The 24099-nt window shown below is 40.6% G+C and overlaps 1 protein-coding gene across 5 annotated transcripts; it reads right to left on the reverse strand.

The window, feature by feature from the left end:
- Positions 1 to 23: 23 nt before the first annotated feature.
- On the reverse strand, positions 24 to 17762 carry RAB5A (RAB5A, member RAS oncogene family). Of its 5 annotated transcripts, none has more exons than XM_075419035.1 (7): positions 17458 to 17762; positions 16471 to 16584; positions 11115 to 11365; positions 7307 to 7458; positions 6221 to 6343; positions 4243 to 4336; positions 24 to 1522 (listed from the first exon to the last, which is right to left on the reverse strand). In XM_075419035.1, the coding sequence occupies exons 3-7, from the start codon at positions 11275 to 11277 to the stop codon at positions 1407 to 1409; spliced, it is 648 nt and encodes a 215-aa protein (XP_075275150.1). In that variant the 5' UTR covers positions 11278 to 11365; positions 16471 to 16584; positions 17458 to 17762; the 3' UTR covers positions 24 to 1406. The 5 variants fall into 5 exon arrangements, with proteins under 5 accessions (XP_075275150.1, XP_075275151.1, XP_075275154.1 ...); XM_075419036.1 differs by having other exon boundaries at positions 11115 to 11368; XM_075419039.1 differs by lacking the exon at positions 16471 to 16584 and having other exon boundaries at positions 11115 to 11368.
- Between the last annotated feature and the right edge of the window lie 6337 nt (positions 17763 to 24099).

Here is a 24099-nt window from a genome sequence, read left to right on the forward strand (position 1 = left end):
TTCTGAAACTCTGAATGAGAAGCAGCAATCAAAAAAAAAAATTTTTTTTAAACCACTTTATTCAAACCTGAGCACCTCAATATAAAACTAAACACTGGTGAACTGTCATTTTCCTTGCTCAACCCAGATTACTGCAAATTTAAAATCTGCACAGGTAAGTTTCTGCTATCAGTTCAACATTTAAATAGACTAATTCATCTCTTCTGACACACTTGGTAGATTTCATATAATGAAAATAACTAAAAGAATTAGTGCAATATACTGGACAGATCAAAATAAAATGTACTTTGGAAAACAAAGTTGCAAAGTTCATTACTGACAGACAGCAGTACTTATGTTACAGATACAGGAGCATCATTTATTACTGTTCTAGCCATAAAGGCTAGAACTCAGAACCCCCTTTGATCAGATGAGGAAAAAAGTTAGCTTTAAGTAACTGTACATTCTGTATACCTTTAAGCAACTCTTAAATATTACAGGAAGTATTAAACAAATGTAGACTATAATGCAGAGTACCTATTTACAGTACATTAATATCCAAATTTAAAATCAAGTTGGATGTACATAATTAGTGCACTGTTTTTTTCCTTAGGGGAAAAACAAACTGTAATGGCCAGCAATGATCAAAAAACAAGAAAGAAGTCACAGACACCCAGTTTGTTGTGGTTTTACTTGAAGAGCTCTTACAGTTTGTAGAGGGGAAAAAAAATCCTAAGTCATAAAGTTGAATTTACTGGTCTGTACCCTCTGAACAGACCAGAAATAAAGTTAAACTTGATTTTTCACTGACTCCTTCAGATAACTAACTGGGTTGATATAATTTACATACAGTGTACCAACTAAAACTCCACTTTCCTGCAAGCATAGGGTTCTTAAGATTGTTAATATAAGTATTATTTGTAATTAAATTAATAAACTATGGAATGTATAACTAAACAGTAGATACTTGCAGAAACAACTGGTTGCATCAATACTGTGAATAAGTTTAAGTAATTTTTAGACCCTGTTTCTAAAAAGGTTTTATAGCACAATTGAGAATTATGAAAAGTCCCAATTCTATTTATTATAACAGTAATCAGTATTGAGGCTACAGGAACTGGCCAATTAGGTCCATGGAAAGCAGTTCTTCTAGACCCCTAATGGTAAGCGATTTTTAAACCTTTCAACTGAAGGAAGTTTATTCCGCTTCCATCTCTCCTCTACTGCTGAAACATTACAGTCAGCGGTGGATACATGCATGTTAAAAATTTAAGTCAAAAGAAAACTCTGTATCATGAACTTGACTATTATCATAAGTCTCTTCACTGTTTGGAAGCTGTACTGGGCCAGGTTAAGCACTCCAATTCCATGGTTATTAACAGTTAGGAAGCAGAAGAATATTCAGAACAGTTTAAAGCAATTATGTGTTAGTTACTACAACATTGACTCTTGGGTGGTTGCGTGGGTTCAGTAAGGTCTACTCCTCTTCCTCTGGCAGAGTTGGCTCCTGCATTCTGTGGTTCACTCTTGGGCAATTTTTTTGCTATAAAATCAACAAGAAATAGGAGTTAAAAGTGAGATTGTACTAAGATTAAATCACCTGAGTACATAAGCAGTCAACACTTTACTACTCTGTAAGCGTATCAATATAATCACTATAAAATCTCATTTTATTCAGTGCACTGGTAATAAGACACTTCTTAATAATTAACTACCTCATCTACAAATTTCAAGAGTGAAATGCATTAGTAACTTAAACAGCAAAATGCTAACTGCGCAGGTGTGCTATGCCAGTAAACAAAGGCTCTTGTGGGAATCCCCCTACACAGAACAGGCTTTAAGATCAGGATGTTAGTGCTGAAAGACACAAAAGGAATGAAAAGGCACAAAACAGACAGAAGCGGGTCAAACTACTGCCCAGCTATCTAGCCAGAATAAGTATTTGCATACAACATGTAAAATGGCCCTCAGCACTAAATCAGGTCTCTCTTCTTTTTTTTTTTTTTCCCCCCAAGCCATTTCTCGCCAGCTCTTGTGAGTCAATTGACTGTGATTTCTTTGTTGACCTTGTAGCTCCAGGGTACCTCCTCAGTCATTGACATGAAAAATAAGGGTGAAAAATGTTACCATTCTGAGCAGTAGCTCCTCCTAGCAATTTTGTGATGGAGAGAAAGCCAAGTCTTGCCATCTTGCCCATGTTACTAGGACCCAACCACCATCCCTGTTCTAGAGTTGCTTCGACTCCAAAGCAACTACTTTGGCCAGCTTTTTAAAGAACAACTTTTCCTAAAAGGAATGAAATGGAAGCATGACAGCCAGAAAACCAATAGAGTACACATCAGCAAGATGCGTTGTGGTGCTAGATAATCTCAGAGTGCTTGGTAATCTCATCTAGGCTCTCTTTCCCACAGAAGGCTGGACCAGCTGCTGAGACAGTACGAAGGGACAAAGCATCAGCAGAAAAAGAGCACTGGTCTGGATTCTACACATACATTCTAGAATTGTAAATTAACAGTTTTTTTTTTAACTGGAAGTTCTCAACCAGCTGTCAAGCAGTCAATTTACAAGCAGCTGTAGCTTGCATCCCTCAATTCCATCCATGTTCTCATTTTTCATTTTCTCCCATTTTTGAACATCGTATTTATACATGGTCCTGAACAAACTGCATCCATGTTGTGCAAAAGGCCATTCCAAGTTCCATGCAACACTTACAGCCTCGTCAAGATTCTCCTTCAGGGAGATCTTGTTCTGATGCACTGACAAAGCTGAATTTCACCCATCAATGTGGAAAAAAATATCAGATTTTGGGGATTAATTTGTCTTTTTTTTAAACAAGATGCAAATTGTACCTTTAAACAAATTAATTTTAAAATTTCCCAGGAACAGTGTAATTGAGCATTTCTGTATCATCAAATACAGGCCTATCTCAAGCATTTATGAGAAAAAAATACGTTCCACTCATACAGCTGTGGGTTTTTTCCCCCCCAGTATTTATAGTTAATATGAAGCAAGTACTTGTTATAAAGTGTTGCTATAGTGATAATTTAATTTGCATCTGCTGGAAGTTTGAACCACACCACGAACTACCTTCTGCTTTTCTGACTTGGAAAGCAGAAGGTAAGAGCTCTTCTAATTTTGATAGCAATGCGGTTTTTCACAAAAAGAAGTAGGATAAAGAGGTCACTGTAATGCAAAATATGAAACAGATTTAATAAGGTTAATTGACACTATACATTACTACTCCCCAGTAGTAGAGCTACTACTGTGATTAAGGTTATTATTATATAGGTTGGTGACCAACCGAAAGACACATTTTCTTTTTCCTCCTTCTTTTGTTAAGAATGAAATACCATTTTCTGTCTCTCAATGGAATTCACAAAATCTCTTAGTAATTTATACTTACTATTACATGTTAGTCTTAAGGATTTGTGTAAAGATACTATGTTAGAGCTAAAAGTGTATTAGTAAATGGACTTTTCACATGAAGTGTCCTTTACTTATAGTTGGATATTGAACTTAAGCACACACTGTCATCTTTGGCACAATTTTCGGATTTCAGAGAGCTGCATTTGGAATTCCAACAAAATTTTAAAAACAAAAGTGTATTTAACAAATATTTTGTTTAGACTAAAATGAATACTTGACTTTTAAGCAAGTCCATTATTCTGCCATTTTGAAATGTTTCCAGCTTCAATTACCACTGTCTCACAAAAGGGGCATTATTACAGGCTCTACACCTATTCAGGGTAGCGTGGAGACTGTTGCAAGCGATATACCATGAAAAGGTACACATTTATACTCTTTCACTTACATTCTTACACTAATTTGATTAACAGATGCCAAATACAACCTACAATTAAGAAAAGCTGTATAAAGCTTTTTATGGTTACCTATACCACGGGAAAGGTGGGGTATTTTTGTAGGTAACTAAAGCTTAATTTTGCTTGAACTTGAAGCAGTACAAGTTTTGATAATGGAATCAAAACAGGTACATGGAACTTGCTGACAGAATTCAGATGTAACCTAGCTTAGCTATTCCAAGTTAACCCAAGTGTTCTGGTGCTTGCCACAAGAGCTGTACAACTGCATTTCAAGTACGTTTATCTGACTTCTGAACATCAAAAGGGATATGAAAGGGCCTAAGCAAACTTCAGTGCCAGAAATAACTTAGGGGAAAAACAAAGATCTTGTGTTAGGAAGACAGATGGTATGAATTCTCATGAAAATAACTCCCTCAAATTCTCAGTCTGTTCATAAACTCACCAATTGCCATGAATATTTCATTTACGTTCATAGATGTTTTGGCAGATGTCTCCATGAACAATAAACTGTTGTCATCTGCATAAGCCTGTGCTTCCTGAAAGTTAAAATAAGAATGCATTACTTCATTAAATTAAAAATAAAATAAAACAAAAAAAATCACACAATCATTACACACTGTACTTTTATCGTTACTAAGGAGCAATTTCTATACCACTGTGAAAGAAAGTTTGTTGAAACACTCATATGACAATGTGTTATTCATCAGCTATGAAGAAGTTACAATTCCATCAAGCAGCTAAACATTTAGAAATGCAATCTTAAAAATCTTTACTCATCCTGAAAATACCCACACGGAAAAATCTCAGGCAAAACTAAATAACAGATAAAAATATTTGTTGAAAAGACAACCCTCATCCAGAACACTAGCTGAGATAGCAAGAACAAATAAGGTCCAGAAAGTGTCATTAAATATCAGAAAGTCTATTATTACCCTGGAAAGAAGGCAGTTTGTGAACTATCTTGAATCCTTCAACAACTGAGTCGGATCAGAACAATTTCATTATCCTGACACAAATTCACAATTGTAAAACAAACTGTATTAAATATCTTGCCATGTTATCTCCCTTTTCAGTTCATATTTTGATCTGACATAACTGTTCATAAAAAGTTTCCTATTTTCGCCACTTCCCGTCAGCCAATTCAGCTGAGAATACTCAGCTTCTTTTAATTATGTAACTGCCTTTGTATTCAATAGATCTGCAAAAAGCCAAAGTATAAAATACCTGACAGAAAAAAAAAATTTGTAGCATTCTATATTCAAGTGACACCTCATAAGATGTGTAAGATCTGATAAGATCCGTGATATGGTATGATAAGATCTGAGAAGAACTATATCTGAAATAACTAACAGAATACTTTGAAATCCAAAATGTGCTTTGCAATGAGAAAGGATTCTCAAGCCTGCAAGGACTGTGCAAATCCACAATAATTTTTCTACAATTAAAATCTTGATATTTTTCAAATGTTTTTTTTTTGTTAATGGAAGTAGTTCTGCTGTGATAATTAAATTTCATTACGTTTTTGACTGCACACATGTATGAAATTTTTCGTAAATAGCACAATTTTTCACAGAAGACAAAGGTCTTCCATCACACAGCTTTATGTCACAATTGACATGGAAGCACAAAATTAGAAAACCAAGTTGAATTCTGGCAGAAAGGTACCTAAAACACTGCTAACCTTCATAGTCTGACTCCTATAGTTACAAAAGGATTCATTACTACATACAGCAGTATCTCTTGCAGTGACACCAAACAAATTAAAACCTTAAGAGAATCAGTGACTAATAAATACGATCTTAATTCAAACTCAATCAATCAGGAATGGACCAGAACCACCTGCAGTAAGTTTTATCTGCTTTGGAAGCTATTTTCTGATGACTTGGTTAAACTTTCTAGAAGATAAAAGGTAGCAGTGAGAGCACAGATATATCCACTAAACCAAAAAGAATGCCATGAAAAGCACAATTAAACACTGCTTCAACGTCTAGCCTAAGCAAGTTAAGCACTTCAATCTGTTTCATACCAGGATAATCAGAATTCTCCTGCTGACAAGCCAGAGAGAATGGTTTGCACTGAGAGTTACTGCTGTCTCATCCACTGAAACTCTAGTTACTGGTAATTTCAGGTAGAAGAGAGGAAGAGGTCACATCAAAGAGCAAAAATTCAACTAGCTGTAAAGCGATGCAAATAAATTATTTGTCAGACTTCATTATTCAAAGAAGTCTATTGCTACATATCACTTGTACAGAAGTAGATTTTTTAGCAGCATGTATAATTTAATTAGTCTCAGTTGACGTTTATATTCAACAGCATGACCTATAACAAGTACCTAAGCTATAAATATAAGCTCCTCGTAGGTTTATTTAGTTTCTATTCCAACAAAATGCTACTTCTATAAACAGAAGTCATGCACATACCTGGAAATCCACAGCTCTCTTGTTAGCTAGATCAGCTTTGTTTCCTGCTAAAGCTATTACAATGTTAGGACTTGCTTGTCGCTGAAGTTCTTTGACCCAGTTTTTCGCTCTGGCAAAGGACTCCTGTTAATGATTGCAAAATGGTGCAACTGAGTTATCATCCTTTTGTACTCACCTATTATCCCAATCTCTGTTATCTATACTTCAAGCAAAAGGCCAACGCAAGGCTGCTACCTTTGTCCAAAGGCACACTCCAACTTGCCAACCGAGCTTTTAAAATGAAACATTCCTACCTTAGTTCTCAAATGTGCTTAGCTGGGATAATGCTGAAAAAGTAAGTGAAGATAGGAAGATCTTTATGTAGACAGAGTAAGGAAAGAGAAGTGGTTAAGAGAGAAAACAGGAATTTTAATTTCTCCTCAAGAATCAAGTTTATGAACAGCTATATTGAAAGGGTCTCAAAACACTTTCTAATTACTGACCACTGTTCATTACAGTACATGGTTTCTGGGTTTTTAGAGGGTTTTGGGTTTTAATTCTCATATTACCAAAAACAAGTGAAGCTTATCTGATCTAAGTTCACACAAAAATATATCAAATAACCTTAGGTTATGGTCTCAATGCCGTGTGCTACCTTTCCAGTCCTCACCTGTAACTCGCAATAATACAGTATCTTTTACCATCAGAAGTAAACTGCCACCAGCACTGTGGTGAGAGTAACAGCTCAATTCTAGTGAACTGATTTAAAGATGGGTTTGAAACACTTCTACAATGGAATTTTTCTTTCTCTCTCTTTTTTTTAATGCAATAAAAAACCCTAGAAATAGTCTTTTGGCAAGAATAGCTCACAGACACAATTTAACATTACACAGTCTAGTATGAAATGAGCAACCTGATCCAGTGAAAGATGTCCCTGCCCATGGCAGGGGGGCTGGACTAGATGACCTTTAAAGGTCCCTTCCAGCTCAAACCATTCTATGATTCTATGAAATGATGAATTGATTCACACAAGAAAAATTATGGAAAGATCGATGCGAGACTCCTAACTTCCAAATCCCCCTTGCGCCTCCCTAATACAGTACTTACCTCATTTGTAATGTCGTATACCACTATAGCTGCTTGCGCTCCTCTGTAGTACATGGGTGCTAAACTGTGGTACCGCTCTTGCCCAGCTGTATCCCAAATTTCAAATTTTACCGTTGTATCGTCGAGACATACAGTCTGGGTTAGAAAAGCAGCTACAAAAAAAGACAGAGGTGCTGAAACTATAAGTCTGCATATATCTCTATATTCATATAAAATTCTGTTCACATGATGCAAACATGATTTCCTTCAACAATTCAAGCTTATTATTAGAACATAGCAGGTCTGAATCAAGCATTAGCTGACAGACCATGACTGATCAACACAGAACAGTTATTTAAACAGCCAGTCTTTCCTCAAGTTAAAGACATAAGAAAGCAATAATTGGTAAGAATTCATTTTTTTGTTATAGTGAATCTGAGTAACCACAAGCCTTCTCTTCAGTCTTCTAGATACATTTCATCCTGCTTCAACAGACTACTCAGAGAACCCCATCATGCTATAATCCAACAGTTCACTTATTTACAGTTCTACACATTTACATTACTTGAATAGTATCTTAAAGCCTGGATTTTCAGCTCCTGACAACTCCACCTTAGCTACTGGGTATGGAAGAAAGAATCACTTCACAAAAGTTCTTGTTCTTAAAGCAGCCATATTTATGACTTTGCAAGTGATCTCAAGAATTAATTTCAGCATAATTTTGACAGCCTGAAGTTTCAGGCAACTTGCATCCATTGCCACTACGGCTGAATGCATTACGATAATTAAGGGTCTTCTAATCACAGAAAACAGTAAGTAACTTATTCCAAGTTTTCAAACAGTCCTAGTAATGATCTTCCATTCAGATTAACGTACATATTAGAAATATGGAGGTGAGTCCCCACCCAATACAGAAACCTGTGTTACAAAACTAAGCTAGAATCTCAAGAATTTCCTGGGGAAACAAAACCACTGAAAAGCAAGATTTCCTTCTACTAGGTTCTCTTAACTCTGAGTTTTAACTTAGCCATCTGTTCTACCTTAGCTTTTGAAGTTTAAAAATAAACACATAACTATTACAGTGGTCTGACAAGCTGTCTTGATTACTTGCTTTATAGTCACATTGTTTGCCCAGTTACAGTACATTCATGGCAGAAAATGCAACAATTCCACGAATTCAGATGAAAGTTTAAGCAATCCAGCATAAATGCTTGGAGTTGTTTTTCTGGTCATGACAGACGTCTAGTGAAATACTGTAGACTGGCTTGCCCTTGCTCCTTCCACAAACCAGTAGTAAAATTTAAGACCTTCTGCTTGATGAAATGCTAAGTGAAGCCCCCTGCTTGGCTGAACTGGGGACTCTCACCGCTAAGCATATTGACAGATTGTGGCCAATTTAAATCAAATGTCTGAAGAGGCACTGACCCATAACCCTTGCATACCTGGGCTGTTACCCTGTCGCACATATTCCAAGACACGACAGCCTATGAATCACTCCAAAACTGCTGCAACTTTCAACTCACCACAGTAAACCAAAAGCAAGTCGATCTTGCTTTACAAAGGACACTGTAACTAACATATAGAAGCTGACTAGTTAAGTAGTCAGGTGTTCCTGCTTCAGGGTTATTAGCATCCATCACAGATGAGCAGGCAGGTTGGCGAAGGTAAAGCCTTTGATGTTCCAATGTTAAATCACCACAAATCTATAAATGCCAAATACCCAAGCACTGGAAAACAGGCTCCTCTTGGTAGTTCCCTAAGCAGCCCAGAACCAAAATAAAGAGAAAAAACCATACATCCTGCATCAGACTAAGGGCTTCCTCCTCAGAACTAAATCAGTATTACATTTCTCCAAGGCAGAGACAAGATATTAAATACCTGGAATTTGAAGCTCTTACACATATTATTCTTTTCAACAGCAGAATGTATCTACACTCCATGAATGAAGGTATGTACTTAGGAAGAGAATTACAACAAAGGGTTTTTTTCTGACACCCCTATGTTTTTGCTGAAAAGAACCTTTCAACCACCATAAAATGCCAGTTAATTTCTGCAAAGTAACTTTCATCTATCTTGCAAGGCCATAGTAAATTGATAATCAATCAGCTGTGTTAATTATCTGAAAGCCTGTCATCCTTAACAGCCATACCTTTGTCTTCAGCAATTAACAGGCATTGCCACACTAGTCTGGTGGCAAAAACACACCACCACCATCCAAAATGTCTGCCTTTAACCACACTCTTTCAGAAGTTTTTATTCAGATTCACAATGCACAGAAGCCTCTCTTTGTTAAAAGGCCCTTCTGTATACAAAGAAAATTATGCCTTAGGCAACTACAAGCTACAGAGTTAGACAGCTATCTCTACAGAAAACTTTTTCTGAATCTCAACATTGCTGTATTTAGTATCTCTCAATTGTATTATATGGCATTTCCTTGTTTCTATTTTATATAGTATAGGCACAAGTTAACAGATTACACTAAACTCTATATATCCAAACTTAACTTAAGCTCTTGTTTAACCTTCGTATAGTTTTTAAACAGTGTAACAGGGTTCGGGTTATCCCTAGTTCTACTCAGACACTAAAACAAATAAAAAAAAAAAAGGAGGTTAAATGAATTGGAGATAACTGAAATTGAACAATGAATTTCACTTAATTTTAACTTTTTTTAACTAAAGCCCACACTTCTATTGTGAAATTAATATATATATATCTTTGAGAATGCGCTCTATATTACCACATAGCTGTATGAGGTAACACAGAAATCTTTCACACTAACATCTATCCTAAAGCCATTCTAAAACGCACAAAGCCAAAACTGAGCATTAGTAAGACTGCTAAAGGAGAAAAAAAGTGGTTCTCCATTTATACTGACAGATATACAAAATAAATACATGTAGCAGATAGAAATAGGGTAAAAAAATGATCCAATGAAATTCAGCTTGTATTTATTTTCGTAAACTTTGTACATTTTTTACATTTCAACAACTGTTCATGTGTAAAGACACATACAGACCACTGAAAGGGCTTCACATAAATATTACAATAAAACAGACTGATACATACAAGCAGCAACAGGGACTACTAGAGAATATTTACCAATCCATAAAATCCATAATTTAAGTCTATATGGCACTAAATTGTTTTAGGATAAGTTTAAATTTAATCCAAGGAGGAACACAGCTCAAAACACAAACAACTTCAGCACGCAATACAACAAAAGAAATCTACCGGGTGGGGGAGGCAGGGGATAAAATATGTTCACAGCTAAAGACTTTTTGAAAATTCTAAGAGCCAGCATCCCTTATGTTTGAAGTCACAAAATGTAAAACCAGTACATTAAATTCTGTGATTATTAACAAAGAAAGGTGTATTCAGAGGTGTAACAAGTTCTCCCAAATCAAAAGCAAAGCCAGGATCCATAAGTAACAACAGAAATTTTTGGAAAATGCAGCAATATTTTTTTTTTTTTCACAGAAACCAAGTTCTTAATTCTTATTAAGCACTTATTTCATGTATTAAGCATACAGCACAATTAAAATAGCCACTCATCCACGCACAAACAAAATGTAACATCAAGCCCAGCTTCCAAAACTATGCAGTTCAAGCACAAGTTTGCTCTCTCCACTTGACATGGATGTTTGCTACAGCCTCATGCCAACCACAACTTTTAGCTTAGAAAGCTATAGATCTCAATTAGAGACACAGGGCTCAGATTTGATCCCTGCTATCAATGACCCATTCCAGAAGTGCCATTACATTCAAGATCATCAAGGGCAATAACAATATAAACTCCACGTGAAACAAATCAACAGGATAATTTTCTCACCTCCAATCGTACTTTCTTGAAACTCATGAAACTGCCCTTTTACAAAACGAAGCACCAAACTTGATTTGCCAACTGCAGACTCTCCTAAAAGTACTAGTTTGAACTGGCAAATTTTGTTTCCAGCATTTGGCCCATTAGGTCTTGTTGCTCCTCGATTAGCCATGCCCAAATTAGAAAGAAGTCCTTTGTTTCAGGCTCTTGAAAGCAAGTTCCAGGATTCAGATTTCAGTGGTGCTTCTGCCAGTAACAACCTGCTTATGAAAAGACGGTGGGTGATATTAGATTTACAAGCCAAGTAAGAGAAAACTAATTCACTAATGCAACATGGATTATATATAACTTGTCCTAATATTTACTAAAGTCAATAGTCCAGAGTACAGCTACCATCGCTGTTGTCAACTATTGATGAAGCCTATGACAAATGCACCAGTTATCTTCTTCAATACCCAGTTTTCCCATTAAAGCTTCAAATTAGGACATTAAAATCCAATTACGTGTCTTCTTGCAAGACTTCAGTCTTTTCTTTCTTAATGTATCAAGACTGAAGTGTAACACAACAGATTCAGACTTTCACATTACTGGTAAAATATTAAATGACAAGACATAGTAATTTTGCCCATAATTTTTTGCTGTTGCTAAGCAATATTCTGAAGTCAGTACCACTAAAGGATGCTGAAAACTTGAGTAAATTGTGAAAACTCCATCACAATATCAAGTTCTTTGCAAGTATACTTCATCAATTCACTTCTATCACGTATTTTAAATGCAATTACCTTAAACACAAGTACAGGAGATCTTGACATACAAATCATTAATACCGTCTCTAGTTAACAATTGTACTTTGAGAAGCAAAAATACAAAGGCTTTCATATGTACAAAATTGGATCATCTTGACCAGTAAGGATTCCAGATCACTTTGTGCAAGCCACCAGAGAACTATCGTATGACGATAAATTGGCATTTCCAATACCAACACATGTCTTAGCAAACCAATATTCACAATAGATATCTTTGTTAAGAACAAGTATGAACAATGTATCCCTTAGTCTACCTACCCTTCTTTTAAACTCCTTAAAAAAAAAAAAAATCACTATACTTACTTGTTGTGGTCAGCAAAGCCTTTAGACTCTGGGGTATCAGTTCTGAGCCCAAGATTTATGTTTTTACACGCTTAACAGCAGAGATTAAATCTTTCTGCAGGTAGGCACTGCTGTATGAAAGACTGGCATAATTTTCTGTATTTTCTTTCCTCCCAGTAACCAAAACAAAATTCCAGGTGAACCCACAGGAAATATACCTAAGTGATGGTCAATCAGCTCTCAGCAAGAGAAACATCTGATTCTGTACTTCTGATTAAAAAAACAAAACCAGCCTTTGCTTTTTTTTAAAAAAAAAAAACAAAACCAAACTTTGTCATACTCCAGCTGTTTTACTTGAATTTTGCACACTTGTTGGCGATTCAGCTTTTCTAGCATCTAGGATGCAAGCAAGTTAGTTTAGAGCACATTCTCCTAATGCAGAAAATGGCTTTAATACATAATGTTGCAAAAAAGTAAGCAAACCTACTACTTTCAAATGACATCTCGCTCTTTCTTCCTCATGATAGAGGAACTACATTTCAAACCAAGCAGTAGTCTTTAGCCATCTTCCCACTTCAAATCACTTTACACACACAAGGCACTTGAGCATTCCAGCTTATTACACGCCTAGCTCAGACACCAAGCCTTCATTCTCCTTCCTAACTCTCTTTTGTAAACTCAACACAAGTCCTGAAGCATCTTCTTTTCTGGAAAGTGCTTCTAGCACTCTAGCAGAGCCCCATCCTCCATTAAGTTACTCCCTTATGAATTAATTTCCATGCAGTAAATGAGAAAGAAATCTTAGCATTATTTCTTCACCAACAGAATAGCTGAAAAACTGATATTTTATTTCTCACTGTACACAGAGCTTGGATACAGGTCTTCAAAAAAAAAAATTTTCAACACCTTAAAAACACTCCTATTTGCTCATATTGCTCCTTTTCCCTACCTCTCAAAATAATCTAGCTTCTTCCAGGTAGGATATTACAGCCCTGTATTCACCCAGGTCTTTCCCGAGTTTGTGTCCTGTTTGACTGTTATGATAGCCTTAAATCAACTGGTTTTTTTTAATTTTAGTTGCATAGCATGATCTAATAAATATCTCACTTCAGATATATGTTCTTACAGACATGTAAAAGAAAGTGTACCACACTGAAAGAATGCTTCTACAAAGCAAAAAAGCACCTGCATAACCCACCATCATTAAGTTCTATGATAATTACATATCAAAATTGTGACTCTTTAAATTAATTTTGGTTGACTATTTCAGAATACAGGAAGGAGTCTAGTTATTTTAAAAATACCAGATCTTTCATCCTTACAGCATAAAACAATTCATGCACAGCTGGTGTGTTGGTTCTCAGGTAAGACTCCGCCCCCTCACACATGCTGCTGAAATACACTTCAGAAGTTGCGGAGCAATTTGGATAAATATGGATCAGTGACAACAGTTAATCTCTCCCTAATTATACTACAAGAGACAAAGCAGCAACACAGCCAAAATACATGTAGCTCAGAATACTGTTAGCCATTTGTTTATCTTTTCCTTTGGAAAAGTAATGAAAGCAATTAATTTATTTCTGGTTTAAGATGAAATACATCTGTTTGCTGTAGCATTCTAGTGTCTTTGGACAACCATGAAATAATTTAAAACCTTTTAATCCTAATTCATCCCATGTTTTTCTAGACTCTGCAGTGTTAATAAAGACATAAAGGCTACATCCAACGACCATGTTAGTGCTCTTTGGAGCAAGTGACTTCTAGATGACACACATCGAGGAAATTAAACCACGACACTGGTTGCTCGCTATGACTACTGTTTTGCTTGCTGTCTCCCATATCGAGACCAAAAGGAGGCACGACAGAAAAACAGGCAAGACTGATCTCACTTGTGTAATATCTATTTGTTTCAACTGGCAATTTAGTTAGTTCTTCGTTATTCAGATTTGTATCACTCACAAAACAGGAATTGTTACCCCTTGCAGAACTCCATCAGGACCCTAAGCTGAAACAGGTTATCAAGAAAAATACCTAATTCAATCTTTATAGGTGCCCAAGCTACGGGAGCTGTAGTTATCGGAGAATGTCAAAGCTTACACCCTTCTAACACCACTCCCTCCTTCCCAGAACTCACTCTAGACACTTGGATACTATGCACAAAAATAACCAGCTGTCAAGCTGATAGAGCAAGGAAGGCCATCAAGTCCCAGAAACATACTGCAAACATCATTCATTCAATAGTCACATCAATATATCCAATAACTTAATAATAAAACCTGCCATAGTCATACCACTCACTTCTTAACAGCTCAAGATGAAAACATGTAAGACTGAAAACCTGACAGAGCACATCCAGATTATTCTGATATATTGAAAAAGTCATAACACCTTCTATAAGTGTATATGGAAATCATTATCTCAAAGTTTCAGACGATATTGAAACTTCAGTAATTTCACAATGTGCCAGCATACAAACAAGAAAAATGAGAAAAAGATTTTTTTACTCTGAAGAGAAGCAGTACTACGGTTTGAGATAGCCATTACAGAATGTTTTTTGGCCTGTTCTTTTTAGATTTGTGTGCTGAACACGGTGCCTCACAAGGACTTACAAGTAGATTTCAATGCTACAGACCCCATGCACGCTCCAAGCCTCAGGTCACATTAATTCTCCAGTTCTTTAACTCATCCGCAAAATATGACCCTTGAGAACCGTAAAAACAACACAGAATCGAGGAATACTGCAATCATTACCCTACACACACTGCAAATTCAAGTCTCTTTTGACAAATCACTTTCAAGACAACTCTGAAGAGTTACTTCAAGGGCTTAGCAGCCATGCCTGTTTCTTACCCTTAGCTTTGGTGAAAATCTCCCAGAAAAGATCCACTAACATGCTCCCTCCCCATTTCTGTATGATAAGCAAACTTTGTAACCAATAAGTTTGGAACATGCAAAGGAAGAAAACCTTGAAAAGACATTTTCACTCATATACACAACAGCAAATACATGTTTGACTTGAACCAAGTTCTTAAATTGATACGTATGGAAGTTATGCAAGGGAACTATATAAAAATCTGCTGAGGAAAATACTACGAAAGTTTCTTAGATGGATGGCTTCATAGGGATAGAACTGAGGGAGATCTTACTTCTGTGGAGTTTAATGAGAGAACGCCATCATATATTGAAAAGCAAGGGCCACTTTGCAGTCTTGCGCACAACAAACACATAGGTCCTTCTGATAAGTAGGAACTTTCACTCTTCTCATGAATATCCCCCAAAGGGGCAGCAGCTCCATGCTGAAATGTCAGAACAACAAAGTCTGGAGCATGTTATTAGAGAAGTACTCCAGTTAATCCTACCAAGTAATCTACCAGATGCTGGATATTCTCATCACTTTAGAAGATAAATTTATATGCTGCTAGACAGTCTTTGTTAATGAGTTTTATTTATGAAAGAGAAGAATCATAAGTATTTCAGCAGATGACTAAACAAATTTTACTACATTTGAGTCTGTGCATGAAATACCAGTGTTAGCTAATACCTACAAACTCACAATTTAATGGCATAATCCACAGCCATGTAAGTGTTCAGATCAGCGCCTATTTTAAACTACAAGAAAGCTAATACAGAAGTATCAAAATAACACTAGTGACAAAAGCCAGCCTACTAAAAAGATTAAGGCAGCTAACACTGTTCCTACAATGAATGTGATTGTGTTATCAAATACAAAGACCACAACAAAAATTCATGATAAATTTAAAACTGGAATATTCCACTACTTTTATCTGTCAGAGTAAATGACGGTGTTTCTTACCATGAACACACTTACTATAGTAGTAATTGCTAATAAACTTTTTCACACTTCGTCAACAGAGACAGATCGTACAATGCTGAGGTTACAACCATTATCCACTTCAAATTTGTTTTTGCTGGACTATCTTGAATGTTTTAAAAAGCAGTATCTAAAAAGCCTTATTTATCAGGCACTCCTGATTCCCTTACAGGTCTGGCAGAATTAGTGTGGCATCTTACCAGAGTGTTCAAGACAGTGATACGTACAACTATCAAAATGCTTATCACGTGTAAGCCAGTTTATATTGAAACATAATGAGACAGTACGTTGAACAAGGCAATCACAGTCACTGCAAAAAAATCATAGCCTTCCAATTAAAGATAATAACCATCTCATAAGCTCATACGAATGATGTATAGTACCAAATACTTTCAGCTAAAGTGGTTTATCATACAGAAAATGTAATTACTGATGACTGTATTACCTTTGTCTCTAGCCACCTCACTTCATCTTCCTTTTTCCTGATATTCTTATTATAGAATAACAATACACACACGCAAATCTGGCCTGCCTGCAACTCTGAAAAGTCACTACCGACCTGGAAAAAACAAAGACACCATGTTTTTTACTTGGTCTGAACATTACATGGAAGAGTCTGATTACTTTCAGCTGCTTAATTAACTGTTCAGCCTCTCTTTTCCATCTCCAAGCTCTGAAAGCAACATAAAGTAAGAAAAAAAAACCCACCATCGAAAATGCTGAGCAAATAGCCTTTCGTGGCCCTGTTGTCTGGAACATTTTGATAATTCTTTAACAGTTCAGCTCTGCTGTAAAACATAAGAGGGCACAGGCTCATCCCTCCACCATACTCCAGCTTTATGCCTCGTTCCAGTTAAGCCTCATGTGGAGCACACCCAGTAGCCGAGGCCTGCCGTGATCCTCCCCAGGCCTGCCGTGATCCCCCGGATGGCGACGTGCCGACTGTTTTACTTCCCATCTTATTCACTGCCCCTGCTCCACCCGCAAGCAAAGGCGAAAGCCAGGAACGCGTCTCCCAACCTCCCCTTCCATCTCTCAGAAGGAACCCGAAGGGAACAACCCTGCCCTTGCAGCTAGACCCAGACAGCAGTAACTGGCCGCAGGAGAGGATCTCCGCTCTCCCCTTCTCGCCGCGGTCCCGGGCCCAGCCCCTCCAACCCCCGCCGCCGCCGCCACCACCTCCCCTCCCCGGCGGCTCCCTTCCAGGCACAGGAATAAGGGGAAGTGGGAAAATCGAGGGCGCCATTTTGAAACGGGCAGGGAGAGACCAGCCTCTCCCCCCCGCACGCCGAGCTGCCCACCCCGACAGCCCGCACTGCGGTCCGGTGCTGCCGCAGGGGCCGGCGGCGGCGCCCGGGGCCTGAACCACATACACGCCCCCCGCCGCCGCGACCCCCCGCCTGCCAGCCCGGCCGCCGCCTCCGCACCTCACCTGGCCGGGCCGCGGCGGCCGCGCGCGGGGGGGGGGGGGGGGATCCGGGCGCCGGCGCAGCGACGTCTGTCTGTCTGTGCGTCCGTCCGTCCCTCCGTCCGGGCGGGTGGGTGAGCCGGGGCAGGGTAGCTGGAGTAGGGGGAAAAGCGGAGGCGGCTCCTCGGCGGGGCGCGGGAGAGGGGTGGGAGCGAGGGGCGGGGGCGCAGCCGGGCCTCACCCAGCCCGCCGCCGACTTCCGCCGCCTCTGCCCCGACCAAAACACACACGCACGCACGCACAGGTACTTCCGCCCCGGCACGTCACGGCCGGGACGCGGCATGCGCTTCCGGTTCTCCCGCCCTTCACGTGACCCCCTTTCTTTCCCACCTTTCCCCCCTCCCTTTTGTTTCGTCTCCCGCCGCCTGGCCGTTACCGTGGCAACGCGGCGGAATCCTTTCCATACCTCCCCCCTCTGCCCCCGCAACGGTGGCCGCGTGCTAGCCCGCGCGGAAGCCTCTGGGAGAGGCGCGAGGCGGGATGCGCGCCGCCGCCGCTTGAGGGAGCAGAGGCGCGACGCGGGGCCTGAGGCGGGGCCGAGCCCGCTTCGCCCCGCTTCGCCCCGCTTCGCCTCGCTGTCTGGGCCTTGTGGCCGGGGCAGTCCCGCGGGGCGACCGGTCCCCGCAGGGGTGGCCTGTCGGCGGGGACGGGGTCGGGGCCGCTCCGCAGGGTGCCCCGTGCCGCCTGCTTCTCCTCAGCGCCGGGGAGGGGAGTCCCGGCAGCGGCCGCGCGTCTTCGTGCCCGCGCTCCTGGGGCGGCGGGCGCAGCGCGGCCCGGGGGTGCCGCCGGCGGTGCCGGGGGTCACGCGGGCGGAGGAGTCCTGGTTTAATGCTGTGGAAGAATCGGTTTCCAAAGTCGTTAGTTGAATGAGTTGAAAGAAGGAACCGAACAGGGAATTCCAAATTACAATCGGGAATTACCTAACTTTTTTCAGAATGGAACAACCACGGATAAAACCTTAGGGGTAGGCTTATTATTGGGAGAGTCTAGGACTTAAGAGGTTGCTAACACAAGTCTTGATTGCTGAGTAGGTGGGTACGAACAGTCTGACTTAATACATGCAAATATGAAATAGCACCTTGCTGTACAGATTGTTGGACATACATAATTGTTTTTCTGTGTTTCTCGTGTATTCTGTGAAGCCTTTGTAATCCTGTGTGCCTTTTTTATGTCTATAACTGAGGAGTAATTCTGAAAAATTTGAAGATAATTCAGGGATGGCCTTTAAGAATGGTCGAAAGACTGGAAAACTTCTATCATGATGGAAGATGCAAAGACCTGCTGACCTGGTGAGAAAGAAAGGTAAGGATCGCTTGGTCACAGGCTGTAACTGGGCTGTATAGGAAACAAAACAGTCATGGTAGGTGTTTCTTCAGTCTAGCAGATGTAACAAGGTCTAGTAGTTGGCATTTGAAGGAAATGAAAAACAGAACTGGTAAGACATTTAATAGGTTTATCGATAATGATATTTAATCATTGTTACAATTTATTGAAGATTGTTTAAATGCTCCATCACTGGAAATACTGCATCATAGAATCATAGAAGAAGGGACCTTTAAAGGTCATCTAGCCCAAGCCTCCTGCAGTGAGCAGGGACACCTTCAACTGGATCTGGTTGCTCAGAGCCCCGTCCAACCTGGCCTTGAATGTTTCCGGGCAGGGAGCATCTATCACCTCTCTGGACAACCTGTTTCACCACCCTCATTGTAAAAAATTTCTTCCTTATATCCAGTCTAAATCTGTCCTCCCTTAGTTTAAAGCCATTACCCCTTGTCCTGTCGCAACAGGCCTTGCTAAAAAGTTTGTTCCCATCTTTCTTATAAGTCCTCTTTATGTACTGAAAAGCTACTATAAGGTCTCCCTGGAGCCTTCTCCAGGCTGAAGAACCCCAACTCTCTCAGCCTTTCCTCGTAGCAGAGGTGCTCCATCCCTCTAATCATTTTTGTGGCCTCCTCTGGACCCACTCCAGCAGGTCCATGTCTTTCCTGTGCTGGGGGCTCTAGAGCTGGATGCAGGACTCCAGATGGCGTCTCACCAGAGCAGAGTAGAGTGGCAGAATCACCTTCCTCGACCTGCTGGCAACACTTGTCTTGGTGCAACCCAGGATACGGTTTGCTTTCTGGGCTGCGAGTGCACATTGGTGGTTCATGTCAAGTTTTCATCCACCAGTAGCCCCAAGTCCTTCTCGGCTGGGCTGCTCTCAATCCCCTCATCCCCCAGCCTATGTTGATAGCGGGGGTTGCCCAGACCCAGATAAAGGATCTTGCACTTGGCCTTGTTGAACCTCATGAGGTTCACACAGGCCCACTTCTCCAGCTTTTCCAGATCCTTCTGGATGGCATCCCGTCCTTCGGGTGTGTCAACTGCAACACTCAGCTTGGTGTCATCTGCAGACTTGCTGAGGATGCTCTTGATCTTGCTGTCTACATCATTGATGAAGATACTAAAGAGTACTGGTCCCTGAGGGACGCCACGTCACCAATCTCCATTCAGACATTGAGCCATTGACCGCTACTCTCTGGATGCCACCATCCAACCAATTCCTCATTCGCTGAACAGTCCACCCATCAAATCTGTGTGTCTACAATTTAGAGGAGGATGCTGGGGGAGACTGTGTCAGAGGTCTTACAGAAGTCCATACAGACAACATCCGTAGCTCTTCCATTGTCTGCTGATGCAGTCACTCCATCATAGAAGGCCACAAGGTTGGTCAGGCAGGACTCGCCCCTGGTGAAGCCATACTGGCTGTCTTGAGTCACCTCCCTGTCCTCCATATGCCTTAGCATAGCTTCTAGGAAGAACTGTTCCATGATCTTCCCAGGCACAGAGGTGAGGTTGACAGGTTGATATTTCCTTCAGTCAAATTAAGATTCGATGTTGCTGTATTCTCAAAACATGTTTTAGTTCAACTACATGTATTTAACTGAAGCAAAAAATAGATTAGGGAAGCCTGTGGCCAGTGTTATACTAGAGGTAAGGCTCCATTATGCCGTTCATTCGTAAAATGTATGACTTCAGTGTTAGCTGTCAAGTGAATTCTCTTGCCAGTGCAGGTTTGTCCTGCCACTTTAGAAATATGCTGAGAACAGAAAGAAAGTTTAAATCAATCCAGCCTTTTGTTTTAAAATCATCTCCACTCTTTAGTGCTGCTTTAGAAATATCTCACTATTTGTTAAATTTTAGAGCCAATGACCTTGTAGAATGAGAAGGAAATTGACCAATATGGAATAAAAACCGACTGTTCTTTTTCTTTTCTTCTTCTTAAATTCTTCTTTTCCATGTACTTTTCCATTGGTAACAGACTTGTCTCAGAGTAACATTTTCACCATTCTGCTTTACCCAGTAAAAGTTAACCACTTACATAAATGCTTTTCACAAGGCCAATGTGTAACTTAAAAAAAGTGAAAAAGACTTTGAGTTCACCAGTGATGTAGAATGCCAGACTAGCTCCAGAGAAACTTGTCTGAAAGTGTGCAGGTTTTCTGAGCTGTGAGTTTGCTGAAGCTTACAGTAAAGACTGCCTTTTAGCATATTTGTAAGAGTTGCCCTTTAAATCAAGTAATCCTGCCCTAGTGCACTGCTTATTTGCCATAACCCTCTGACTGGTTTCAGTATGTTCAACTGGACTGCAGGATCTGCTGAGCAAAACATCAGAATGCTGATAAACAGAAGTTTTTTTGCTATACACATTATGAGCACCAACATCAAAGCACCAGCCACCATCCAGCCTACCTGGCAGCTCCTCGCTTGCTCGCTAACTCACCTTGCTGCAGCAGGACAGAGAGCAGAACAGGAAGAACAAAAGCAAGAAAACTTGTGAGTCAAGATAAAGAGAGCTTAAGAGATGAAGGGAAGAGGAGGGGGGAAGGGCAATATGAAGGAAATCGCTCACCACCTCCTATAAACAGACTGATGTCCAACCAGTCTGCAAGCAGCAGTCATCTTGGAAACCAGCTCCTTCTTCCTCTACCTCCAATTTTTATTGCTGAGCATGGTGCTATGTGATATGGAATATCCCTTTGATCGGTTCGGGTCAGCTGTCCTGGCCATGTTCTCCTCCCAGGTTTCTTGCCCACCCCCAGCATACCCCCTGGATGGGGATGGTGGCAAAGTGGGGAAAAAGAGAAAGCTTTGACCCTGTGCAAGCACAGTTCAGAATCAGCTGAAGTATTGCTGTGTTAACAACACTGTTTTAGTCACAAATCTGAAACACAGCACCATACAGGCTGCTATGAAGAAAATTAACTGCATCCCAGTATGTACATGAACAGTTTGGGATGAAAAAATGAAAATATTACACTGAATCTTGATGTGGGAAATTGACAGTTCGATTTTGCTACAGCTTTAGTTTGCTTTCGTTATATAACTTTGCATCTATGTTAAGGTAAGAGTTAAACACTGTTAATTAATTTAGTTCTGCTCTTTGTAATCTTGCTAACAAGGACTGTTGTGGCTCAAATGTAGCTAACAAGGACTGCTTGTGAGACAGACGAAGAGAAACAAGGACTGATAACCAGAACTTTGTTGTCTGTAAGAAGCAACTCTCTAGCTGAAACTGTTTCTATGGTTTGGGACTCAGCCAACACAGACAACTCAGGAATTTTTGAGCCAAAGGTGAAAGCACACAGCGAGGAAGACTATGAGCCTTCATCCAGAAGACCCCCACAGACGACCACCAGACGACACTGCGCAAGTGCTAAAGGGGGGTGGAGTATGATAATGAATTCCTAGAAATAATTACAATAGTCCAGCCTACTTAGATAAGCTTTGTAATAAATAGGTGCATGCTTTGTGACTCGGTGTGCAAGTTAGTAGGAGCGATCCTCCTTGCACGCGGCGCCGCAATAAACATACCTGCTTTATAACTCTGAGTTGTGAAGTTTGATTCCGCACGTCAATCTTTCAAATTACTTGAACTTAAATTCAATTTTGAGATTAAATGCTCATGTCATACACAGCATTTCATGTTTTCACTTAATCCACTCAAATGAAGAGCCACTGGTGGAAGGTATGATCCTAGTCCATTTCTGTTTCCAGCTGCAAGCGTGCACCTCTTGAGCAAGTTGTGATACCCTGCAGCTGTGGAGTGAGTTGGGTCAACCACTGATGTCATGCAAGAATTACTTGCCAAAATACATGGTGTTCTACTGGCTCAGCTGACCGAACTGACTCATCTGTGGCTGCAGGCTGACTAGATCTGGTGCAGATGAGAGCAAAGGAGTATGAGTTCAGAGAAGACAGAGAGCCAAGAACCACCTGTTTAGCAGTAAACTTTGGTTAGGTGTAACGTGAAACCGCATGCTCAGTTTACTTGAGAAGAGTGAGAGAAAATATAGAACATAACACAGAACTCTGACATTCCATATGAAGGGATCAGGTGTTCTGTACTTTGAATATAGATGAATAAATACTTTATAAATCCAGAACAATCTTTCAGATTAGCAAATGTATCTGAGATTCAAGGCCGAATGGGATTTTTGATGCAGGAATTATATTTGTGTGATACAATTGCGTTAATAAAAGGGGGGCAAAATGATAAAGTATTATTTTCTCATGAAATAATTTTTCTGTTCAAAATCACAGAATCACAGAATAGTAGGGGTTGGAAGGGACCTCTGTGGGTCATCTAGTCCAACCCCCGTGCCGAAGCAGGATCACCTACAGCAGGCTGCACAGGACCTTGTCCAGGCGGGTCTTGAATATCTCCAGAGAAGGAGACTCCACAACCTCCCTGGGCAGCCTGTTCCAGGGCTCCGTCACCCTCAGAGGGAAGAAGTTCTTCCTCATGTTCAGACGGAACTTCCTGTGCCTCAGTTTGTGCCCATTGCCCCTTGTCCTGTCACTGGGCACCACTGAAAAGAGCTTGGCCCCATCCTCCTGACACCCACCCTTCAGATATTTGTAGGCATTTATAAGGTTCCCTCGCAGCCTTCTCTTCTTCAGGCTGAACAAGCCCAGTTCCCTCAACCTCTCCTCGTAGGGGAGATGCTCCAGTCCCCTCACTATCCTCGTAGTCCTCCGCTGGACTCTCTCCAGTAGCTCTTCATCTTTCGTGAACTGGGGAGCCCAGAACTGGACACAGTACTCCAGGTGAGGCCTCACCAGGGCAGTGTAGAGGGGAAGGAGAACCTCCCTCGTCCTGCTGGCCACACTCTTCTTGATGCACCCCAGGATCCCATTGGCTTTCTTGGCAGCCAGGGCACACTGCTGGCTCATGGTTAACCTGTCGTCCACCAGGACGCCCAGGTCCCTCTCCGCAGAGCTGCTCTCCAGCAGGTCCACCCCAAGCCTGTACTGGTGCATGAGGTTGTTCCTCCCCAGGTGCAGGACCCTGCATTTGCCTTTGTTGAACCTCATCAGGTTCCTCTCTGCCCAGCTTTCCAGCCTATCCAGGTCACGCTGAATGGCAGCACAGCCTTCTGGTGTATCTACCACACCTCCCAGTTTGGTGTCATCAGCAAACTTGCTGAGGGTACATTCTAACTCTTCATCCAGGTCGTTGATGAAGAAGTTAAACAAGACTGGGCCCAGTACTGACCTCTGAGGGACACCACTAGTTACCAGCCTCTAACTAGACTCAGCGCCGCTGATGACAACCCTCTGAGT

This window comes from Opisthocomus hoazin, chromosome 4, assembly GCF_030867145.1.
Source record: "Opisthocomus hoazin isolate bOpiHoa1 chromosome 4, bOpiHoa1.hap1, whole genome shotgun sequence".
Lineage (NCBI taxonomy): Eukaryota > Metazoa > Chordata > Aves > Opisthocomiformes > Opisthocomidae > Opisthocomus > Opisthocomus hoazin.